The 10,085-nt window shown below is 50.7% G+C and overlaps 3 protein-coding genes across 3 annotated transcripts in view; 2 read left to right on the top strand and 1 right to left on the bottom strand.

Moving 5' to 3' along the window:
* LOC119096074 (keratin-associated protein 6-2) overlaps window positions 1-3,058 on the top strand; it is a 7,448-nt gene extending 4,390 nt beyond the window's left edge. The window contains exon 3 of the mRNA XM_037218930.1: window positions 2,974-3,058. Coding sequence (XP_037074825.1) covers window positions 2,974-3,049 — 76 coding nt within the window. The 3' untranslated portion in view covers window positions 3,050-3,058. The remainder of the gene's footprint in view (window positions 1-2,973) is intronic.
* Window positions 3,059-4,793: 1,735 nt separating this feature from the next.
* LOC119095580 (keratin-associated protein 19-2) overlaps window positions 4,794-10,085 on the top strand; it is a 9,553-nt gene continuing 4,261 nt past the window's right edge. Inside the window, exon 1 of the mRNA XM_037218435.1 lies at window positions 4,794-4,857. Coding sequence (XP_037074330.1) covers window positions 4,840-4,857 — 18 coding nt within the window. The 5' untranslated portion in view covers window positions 4,794-4,839. The remainder of the gene's footprint in view (window positions 4,858-10,085) is intronic.
* On the bottom strand, window positions 8,351-9,198 carry LOC119095579 (keratin-associated protein 19-2-like). Its single transcript, XM_037218433.1, has 2 exons — window positions 9,135-9,198; window positions 8,351-8,921 (listed from the first exon to the last, which is right to left on the bottom strand). Exons 1-2 carry the CDS (start codon window positions 9,150-9,152, stop codon window positions 8,412-8,414), a joined length of 528 nt encoding a protein of 175 aa, XP_037074328.1. The 5' UTR covers window positions 9,153-9,198; the 3' UTR covers window positions 8,351-8,411.

The raw sequence follows: 10,085 nt of genomic DNA, 5'->3' as shown, positions 1-10,085 counted from the left end.
CTTCCACTTAAGTGTCAAGGCTGCCTCCGATCGGCGCGTATGATTCGGACCCCCCACCCCCGCTGCCCGGAAGGTAAAAACCGGATCCTCCATTGTTTGCCGGCGTATAATATTCGGATCCTCTGTTGATTGCCGTTATGCAAGATCCGGATCCGCCGTTGTTGCCCGGTAGATACGATCCAGATCCGCTGTTGCCGTTCGGAAAGGGCCAAACGGAGTTCGGGTTTGGTCGGCTCGGAATGAACTGGCCGCCGGGATAGTCCAGCGAGAAAGGCAGATTGGTAAATGGCGTTCAGGCGAACAGAGTTTATCAGGCGTGGAGTGCAAAGTGGTAGGAAGATTGCTTCGTTGCGTTGACCTTTGTATCCATAAAGGAAGGCGGTGGGTCGCTGGGTATGTTAGTTGGAAGGTGTGGGAGGGAAAAAGAAAGGAGAAAGACAGGTGAAGGAAGAAAACAACGAATAAAAACTACTGGGAGATAGGAGACAGCCAGCGCATACCTGATTGAAAGGAGATAGAGAGAGAGGAGAGAGAGAGAGGAGAGAGAGGAGAGAGAGAGAGAGAGAGAAGAGAGAGAGAAGAGAGAGAGAGAGAGAGGAGAGAGAGAGAGAGAGAGAGAGAGAGAGAGAGAGAGCGAGGGAGAGAGGAGAGAGGGGGGAGAGAGGAGAGAGGAGGCGAGAGAGAGAGAAGGGGAGGGAGAGGAGGAGAGGAGAGAGGAGAGAGAGAGGAGAGAGAGAGAGAGAGAGAGAGAGAGAGAGAGACCCGTCGCCAAAAACGGCTACCGCATCTTTCCTTGAACATGAATAGAGAAGCGCGACAGATTTTCCCCTTTGCTTTAATCTGGTAGGCCTGCACATATCCCGGCATGCCAATGCAACGTTTGAACGGCCTCTGAAGCGGGGACCTGTACCTAAAGGTATGGCGGCGCAGAAGCGCGCCCGACGTGCTGTGTCGTCTGAAACCCCGACAGCCGGCTGGCGCCGACGCGCTGCGGCGATAGACACAGAATGACAATTCTTCAATGGTTTTTGGCGTGTAGCTCCTCGGAACATTTACATTTTGGGCTATGAAACTTGGATGCCGTGCTTAAAGAAACACGCCTTCACACAGCTTGCCAAAACAAGAACTCAGTATTATATACAGCGCCTCCTCCAGTCAGAAAATAAGTATCTAAAGTTCTCTACGCCGCGTTTTCATTGCCACAGACCGGTACCGAAGATTCGACTAATTTTTGCGCCACATGTATGCTGGATGTACAACTGCGATCAAGGATTTTTCTTGAATAACACTGAACTGGATCCGGGCGTCCCGACTGAGACCCACTAAGGTAGGCAGTTTCATGTTTAGTTAATTGTTCCAGCTCACGTGCCCCCCCCCCCCCCCCTCCCCTTGTTTAGATCAAAGAGGGACCAGAATCCATTTCGATGTCCCAGTGCGTTGACAACTTTTAAAGGTATGTTTGTCCTTATCGTCCCTGAGCAATCCCCCCCCCCCCGTCTTCTTCCTATTGCAAAAACTACGCTTCTGCAACTCAAGCCAGTTCTTACGCTTCTAGAATTGTAGCGGACTGTGCATCTCGTCAGCCTTGCATGAAATATGAGATAATCAGTGAATAGGCGTGACTTTGTCTTTCGTAGTGAAATTGACTCCTCCAAACTTGAAGGCGGGTCCGACATCCAGCACAAACTGTGTGCTTCCAGCAGAAATATATTCAGCGAGGAACACCGAACATGCCAAACCAGACCAACAGACCATTTAATGCTGGACGACGGATATCCGTATCCGCCGCTGGCATGTCCGTGACCAGCGTATCCGTAGCTACGGGGAGCATATGCGTAACCACTGGCGGCGTTGCCAGGGTAATCCAGAGAACGGCGATAGCGCTGGCCGTAGCTACCGTGGCCGTGGCCGGCGTGTCCGGAGAGGTAGCCGGTCCGTAGCCGCTGGAGCCGTGGCCATGGCCGCCGAGCTGCTGTAGCCCAGAGAACGGCGCGGTAGCGCTGGCCGTAGCTACCGTGGCCGTGGCCGTGGTATCCAGAGCTTGTAGGGAGCCGGTCCGTAGCCGCTGGAGCCGTGGCCATGGCCGTAGTTGCTGTAGCCCAGAGAACGGCGGTAACGCTGGCCATCGTGCCCATAGCTTACGGCATGTCCGTGGCCGTGGCCGCTGTATCCAGTGTTTCTGCCGTAGTAGCCACCATATCCATTGTATCCGTGGCTCGCAGAGACGACAGCCACCAGGGCAGCCAGGAGCAGCAGCTTGAAAAACATGATGGAAGTACGGAATAACAGTGGGTTCTACTAAAACAATAACAGGACACATTGAATTAATGACGGGGGACATCGTAAAGGACTGGGTGCTTTGCATGTTGACTGCTCGTTAGGTCAACAACGGTAAAACAGCTGATCGAAAGCATCCTGCCGTTTACTCCGCAGCGTTGCCCGCTACAGCAAACATACACAGCAGCCACAGTCGCTTACCACAAGCTTGGCGTTCATCTCTGCGGTTTGTCGAGCCTCCGAGTGCTGGGAGAGTGGAGAAGTAGGTGTGCATGCCACTGGGGACCGGACGCATTTATACGGTACGAATGAAAACTTGTGGCCATGCCCTCAGAGACCGCAAGAGGGGAAGAGAGAGAGGGAGTTCGCAGAGACCGCAACATTGGTCCCAGAAACAGGGCGTGGCATGCAATCTTCTGATATGTGCACACTCTCTCTCTCTCACTCTCTCACTCTCTTCTCACTCTCTCACTCTCGTTCTCTTGCTCACTCTCCCTCTCTCACTCTCTCCCTCTCACTCTCTCACTCTCTCTCTCGTTCTCTTGCTCTCTCATCACATCCTACACTCTAACGATGTCTCCTATCTGCCGCTAAGTCCCTATCCGCTGTTTTTCTCCCTTTGCCTTCTTTCTTCTTTCTCCCCGCCCACACTTCTCCAAAAACATACCCAGTCACCCATCGCCTCCTCGTTCACAGATACAAAAGGTCAACGCCACCGACGCAATCTTCCGACTACTTCGCACTCCAGCGCCTGATGACTCGGTTCGCCTGAACGCCATCTACCGGGACCTGCCGTTCTACCCGGACTATTCCGAACGGCCAGTTCATTCCGGGCTCGACCAAACCCGAACTCTGTTTGGCCCTTCCCGAATGGTAACAGCGGGATCCGGATCGTACCTACCGGGCAAACAACGGCGGACCCGGATCGTACATACCGGCATCCAGAGGAGTATCCGAAAATTACACGCCGGCAAACAACGGAGGATCCGGATCTTCTCTTCCGGGCAGCACGAGAGAGCTCCGATTCGTACGCGCCGATCGGATAGCAGCAGTGACGCTGCCGTGGAAGTAGCCTGCAGCTGGTGACAGTGTTTGGTGTCTTGACAACCACTGATTTGTTAAAAACTAGCTGTCCATGTTTGATTGTGTGTTAAATCCATTATCAGGATCCGCGCCATTCATTACCTCCTTGGACAACCTCGTGTGAACCTGGTTTGAAAGCCGCTGCTGATTAAGATGTTTCGGGCCAAAACATAAGTATTGTGCTCACGAATAGCATAGCTAGCTGTCAAGCTGGCATGTTTTAATGCTATACGTATGCCTAGTTACGCCGTGAGCTCAACTAGTGTGTTGTGCTGTATCCTGGACACTGCTGAACACGCCCTTGCAGGACACGCCCTAATTGATATACCTGACACGCCTTTGTGGTGTTTACTAATGTCTGTGTTGGCTTACTTCCGGTCAGCTATCTGCTAAAGGCTTTGAATGCGTGGAGCCCTGTTTGTCTCACAGTGAAGTGAAAGCCATCAATGATCTTCCCGGAAATAACGTCATAGTACGTCCTGGCGCGAGCCCCACACAAGGTCCAGGCACATCAGGCTTACAGCATATCAGTATGATGTGAAATAAAATACATTACAGAGAAAGGAACGTTTTTATCTTTAAGAGCGCCGAGCAGAGGTCTTCGTGAGACCATTTTCAAATTTTCTGCCACGTCCGATCAGTTCTCCACAAGCGCCATAGCCGTCAGTGGCGTCAAATCGCGGCGAGAAAAGCACACCGGTTGAGCTCCTGGCGATCCAGAATGCGCAATAGCTGAACCTATGCTGGTAGCCGATTGTCCAGTCAATTTTCCACGGTGATGCGTTTGATGTTTTATAAGACAAACCATCTTTTACGAAAGTCTTGTAGGGCAAATTTACTTATAAGTCATCCAATCTAAATTAATGAAAATACACCTTTGGCTGCTCAACTTTAGCCTTTAAAAACAATGCAGGTAAATTGAAACTTTGCGTTCCATAAACGTGTCGTTCCAAGATGCGCTAGCAAAGCAAACTTACATAATTACAGGCGTTGGCGCTCCATCAAGAGGCGTGACGTCATGCGTGGCGTTGCTTGGCATAAATGGGCGGAAGTTGTAACAGCTTGTTGATGTCTAAAAAGTAAAAGAAATTGAGCAGTGGAGAAATCTTTATAACGAAGGAGTGACAACCTGGACAAACTAACTGAAACTGCCACAGGTCAATCAATTTACGTTCGCTACTTTTCATTGATGTTAACTTGCAGAAGTCCAAAATCCATAGCCACAAATAATTCAATCCGTTAAGTGTTTTTCGACACCGCGGCACGAAAGGGAAAATTCATACTCATATCATGAAGTAGTTCCTCAAACATTTCCGTGGCGCATGAGCCACACCCCACAGCTGGTGTTAATGCTACGTTCCCTGCCGGGAACAAGGTCATACCTTTGCTTTCGTGCAGTATAAAAGTGGCAGGGTCCAGTCTGCATGCACACTCACTGCTCTTCTCTCCCAGCAGTCGGAGGTCCAACAAACCGCAGAGATGAACGCCAAGCTTGCGGTAAGCAATCATGACTGTTGTGAATGTTTGCTGTAGGGAGGAACGCTGCGGAGTAGCGTCAGGACGCCTCCGATCTGCTGTCTTCTGCTCGTCAATATGAAGGAGCATTCAACGTGCAATTAGTTCAGTGCATGACAATTGCAATGTGTGTGCAATGCATGAGGAATTAAACATGCTGTATAGTTATCAGCGTTTTAGCACAGCCCATTTGTATTCTGAATATTCATAATATTTTTCAGCTGCTGCTCCTGGCTGGCCCTGGTGGCTGTTCGTCTCTGCGAGCCACGGATACAAACGGATATGGTGGACATGGTGGCAACTACGGTGGACACGCTGCAAACAGCGGCTACGGTCGCGGAAGCGCCGCAGGCTATGGGCACCATGGCCAGCGCTAAAACCGCCGTTCTCTGAACTACGGCAGCTACGGCCATGGCCACGGCTCCAGCGGCTACGGACCGGCTACCTACAGCTCCGGATACGCCGGCCACGGACACGGCAGCTACGGCCAGCGCTACCGCCGTTCTCTGGGCTACAGCAGGCTAACGGCCATGGCCACGGCTCCAGCGGCTACGGACCGGCTCCCTACAGCTCCGGATACCCCGGTCACCCACACGGCAGCTACGGCCAGGCGAACCGCCGTTCTATTCGGCTACTCTTGGCAACGCCGCCAGTGGTTACGGATATGCTCCCCGTAGCTACGGATACGCCGGTCACGGACATGCCAGCGGCGGACACGGATATTCCTCGTACCATCATAAATGGTCTGTTGGTCTTGGTTTGGCATGTTTCGGTGTTCCTCGTTGAATATATTTCTATTGGAAGCACACAATTTGCACTGGATGATGCAGTTATCGAAAAAATAGCAGAAGTATTAGTGACAAGTTTGAAATATGACAACACGCCTATTTATTTGTACTCTCGTGTTGCATGCAACTTTTACGAGATGCCTAGTCTGCTATCGTTTGAAACGGTAAGAAGTGCGAAAACGTGGCCAGTAGTTGCAGAAGAAACGTAATTTCGAAGCCTGTAGAGGCCTGGCCAGGGATCATAAGAACGGAGAGTTACCTCAGAATGCTTTAATAAGTTGACTTGTGTAATATTTGGCTTCATTCAGTTAAAGGCCGGCGGGGGGTGGGGGGGGGGGGGGGGGCGTGTGGTGGAACTCATGAGCCAAATATGAATCTGCCCACCTTAGTTGGTGGGCCCTGCCGCTCGGGACGCCCCGGGTTCCAGGTTAGTAAGATTATAGGGAAAGTCCTTGACCGCAGGCTATTCAATCCAGGGCTACACAGATGGCTGCAACATCATCGAATTTTCCGTGTGCCCTCTTGTGCAATTAGATTGAGCGTAGATAACCTTAGCCACGCATTATTGTCCTTGGGTGCTCAATATTATACTGAAGGCTTTGTGTTTTAGGAAGATTGTGCTAGAGGCTGCGTTGTATTTAGAATGACATCGAAGTTTCATCACACCATAACGCAAAGGCTCGGGAATCACACGACCCAAAAACTACTATGAAAATACTTCCATGGTGTCATGAAATCGCCGTAGTGCGTCGACGCCGGACCCGTTGTCAATAGTGTTTTAGACGACACAGGCACACCGGCACGCTTCGGTGCCGCCAAACAGTCTAGGTTCAGGTCTCCTGATATAAAGGCTGCAGACGTATTGTGATGAACTGTTGGTGATATATGTCGTAAAGGTATATGAGACGAAGGTTAGCCGAAAAACCGGCAATTCACTGCATTGGCCCAGAAAGAAAGAAACGGTAGCCGTTTGGCGGTAAAAGGTTCGAACTAGACGCCGTGTGATGTCTCGGAAAAAGTGGGATTAAGAGCTCAGGATCCCAGTCGATGTCTGTGGGCACGTCATGGACGATTATTATTGAAACAAGCGACAGGGCGAGAATCTGTGGAACTGCATGTTTCCTGCCTGCTTACGCCAAATAGAGCGTAGTGAGTTGGTTGCGACACACGTTATGTGTGAGGAATATATCGGAAGCCTGTGTTGTCGCAAAATCAAGGCTGTTTTTTAAGTACTTCAAAGTGGAGAAGATGCACATTGCTGGGTCTTAGCTAGTGCTGCCATTTGTGCTAGTTGACCCGGGCCGTGATCCGGGGTCTAGTGGGAGTCTTTGGTCAGGCCTCTCTGCGAGTAGGCAGTAGTGCATCGTTCCATGTGAGCTATTGCGTTCCTGCTATGAGAGCTGCTTACTAGAAGAAGTGAAGACGGAACACAAACATACACCATTTTAAGTCATCAAGTGTAACTTCGAAGAACCTCTTATCAACTATAGGGAATCTCAAATCTGTGCCAACATCGAGAAATAGAAAAGGACAGGCCATCGTGAAGGCAGTCAAAATGGACAAGAAGGAAACCCAAGATTCCAGAGACCTGGTACTTGCGATGAGTAGGTTAGCGGGAAGAATATGTTGATTGTGGTTAGTGTGGACCACGAACCGTATTGTACGCGCATGGTGACAACGGCTCAGAAATGAGGCTTCCTAGCCACACTTTTCATAAACATCAGTTGCCATTGAATGAGGACTACATTTTCCGTCTTCAATCACCACTTACGTCCAGTAAGGACCCTTCACCGGAAAACGGCTACCGTTTATTTCTTTTCAATAGGTAAGAGGAAGTCACCGATTTTTCCCTGCGCCTTCGTCTGACAGACCTTTAAACATATATCACAAACATGTCATCACAACGTTTGTACGGCCTCTAAATCGGGGACCTGCACCGGAAGGTACGGCGAGGCCCAAGCGCGTCCGACATGCTGTGTCGTCTGAAACACCGACAGCCGGCCGGCGCCGACGTGCTACGACGATAGACGCATTATGCAAATCGCTCTGTTAGCTTTCGCGGGTAGTTACTGGACCGCTGCGTTATGGGTATAAAGCGCTCTAAATATACACAAATTTACGTAAGCTTGTCAAAATACATCATCTCGGTATAACATCGAGCACCTCTAGAAAAGTATATGTAAAGTTATCTACGCCGTATCTTTTTGCCGCAGGCCGGGACTGAAGACTCCATATTTTTTGCGCCATATGTATACCTGGATCGAACATCTTCGGTCAAGTAACTTTCTAAATGACAGTGACCCTGGACCCGGCCGTCCCAGGTGTGACCCACTAAATAGGGCGGGTAGCTTCATATTTAGTTGTCGAGTTCCAGCTCGTCCCCCCCCCCCCCATTCCCAGGGCTTAGCTCACAGCGGACAAATTATTACATAAACCAGTTTGGTGAAGGCTTTGAGGCAGATTCTTTCTTTATAGTCCCTAATCAGCTTTCTCCTTTGCTAAACCACGCTTTCGCAACTAACCCACTTCTTACGCTTTAAAAATATTTGCAGATAAGACGTCTCGCCAAAGGTTAATGAGCCACCGATAATGATCAGTGAATAGGCGTGTTTTCATGTTTCAAATTTAAAACATATGCATCTACCAATCTCTAGATGGGTCCAACATCCAGTACCAAATGTGTGCTTCCAGTAGAAATATATTCAACGAGGAACACCGAAACACCCCAAAATAAGACCAACAGACCATTTAATGATGGTACGAGGAATATCCGTATCCGCCGCTGGCATGTCCGTGACCGGCGTATCCGTAGCTACGGGGAGAATATCCGTAACCACTGGCGGCGTTGCCAGAGTAGCCCAGAGAACGGCGGTAGCGCTGGCCGTAGCTACCGTATGCGTGGCCGGCGTATCCGGAGTTGTAGGGAGCCGGTCCGTAACTGCTGGAGCCGTGGCCATGGCCATAGCTGCTGTAGCCCAGAGAACGGCGGTAGCGCTGGCCGTAGCTGCCGTGTCCGTGGCCGGCGTATCCAGAGCTGTAGGGAGCCGGTCCGTAGCCGCTGGAGCCGTGGCCATGGCCGTAGCTGCCGTAGCTCAGAGAACGGCGGTAGCGCTGGCCATTGTGTCCATAGCCTGCGGCGCTTCCGCGACCGGAGCCACCGTATGCAGCGTGTCCACCGTAGTTGCCACCATGTCCACCATATCCGTTGTATCCGTGGCTCGCAGAGACGACAGCCACCAGGGCAGCCAGGAGCAGCAGCTGAAAAATATGATGGAAACAAGGATAAAAAAGGGCTGCACAAACATGCTGATTACTATACATGATATGTAATTACAGTATCTTTCTGCACTGGATGCTTTGCACGTTGAATGTTTCTTTATATTGACAAGCCTAAGACAGCAGATCGAAAGCGTCCTGACGTTAACCCGCAACTCGCTGCAGCAAACATTCACAACAGCCATGGTCGCTTACCGCAAGCTTGGCGTTCATCTCTGCGGTTTGTTGGACCTCCGACTGCTGGGAGAGGAGAGCAGTGAGTGTGCATGCCGACTGCGCCTGGCCCGTTTTGTACTGCACGAAAGCAAAGGCATGACCTTGTTCTCGGCAGGAACGTAGCATTGACACCATCAAGGGGGCGTGGCTCGTGCCCTGCGGAAGTGTGTAATGAACCCCTCATGATTCACGTGCTAAGTGCACTAATGGGTCATGACATCGAAAAATCGTTAACGCGTTGTGTGTACTCGACAACACGCTAGACTATAGGTTTTGGGCTGCAGTTAGCTCACATCACTGCAAATCAGCGACCGTATGGTAATTCAGCTGTAGTGATTTCAACTAAATAGATCAAGTTTCCACTTCTTCGTTCTGACACTTGTCCTCACAGCTAGATTTTTTTGACTTTCAGATACCAACGAACTGATAGGAACTCCTTTTCTATGCAAAAAATATCGCGAGGTAGTTCGCCACGCCTGCTTTATAGAGCGGACACGGCTATTTCATTGTCTTTTTTAGTACACTATTGATTATTATGGTGATTATTGTACGACGGAACTTCGCGCTACTAGCATGCGTCGGATCCGCCGTTGAAGCCCGGTAGATACGATCCGGATCCGCTGTTGCCGTTCGGGAAGGGCCAACGGAGTTCGGGCTCGGTCGGCTCGGAATGAACTGGCCGCCGGAATCCGGATCTCACATACCGGCAAGCAACGGAGCAACCAAGCATGACGCGCCGGCGAAAAATGGAATCCGAATTTTATTTACGGCAGGGGCGGGGGGGGGGGGGGGGTTGTGGAATCCCGAATCATACGTGCCGATCGGAAGCAGCTTTGACACTTAAGTGGAGTAGTCTTTAGCAGGTTTAGCAGGTTTAGCAGGTCAGGGATTGTCCAGGGAGAAAGGCAGGTCCCGGTAGATGACGTTCAG

The sequence above is a fragment of the Pollicipes pollicipes genome, unplaced genomic scaffold, assembly GCF_011947565.3.
Source record: "Pollicipes pollicipes isolate AB1234 unplaced genomic scaffold, Ppol_2.1 Scaffold_4219;HRSCAF=4965_pilon_pilon_pilon, whole genome shotgun sequence".
Taxonomy (NCBI): domain Eukaryota; kingdom Metazoa; phylum Arthropoda; class Thecostraca; order Pollicipedomorpha; family Pollicipedidae; genus Pollicipes; species Pollicipes pollicipes.
Note: the sequence above shows the minus strand (reverse complement) of the source record. Positions and strands in the feature narration are given on the sequence as shown.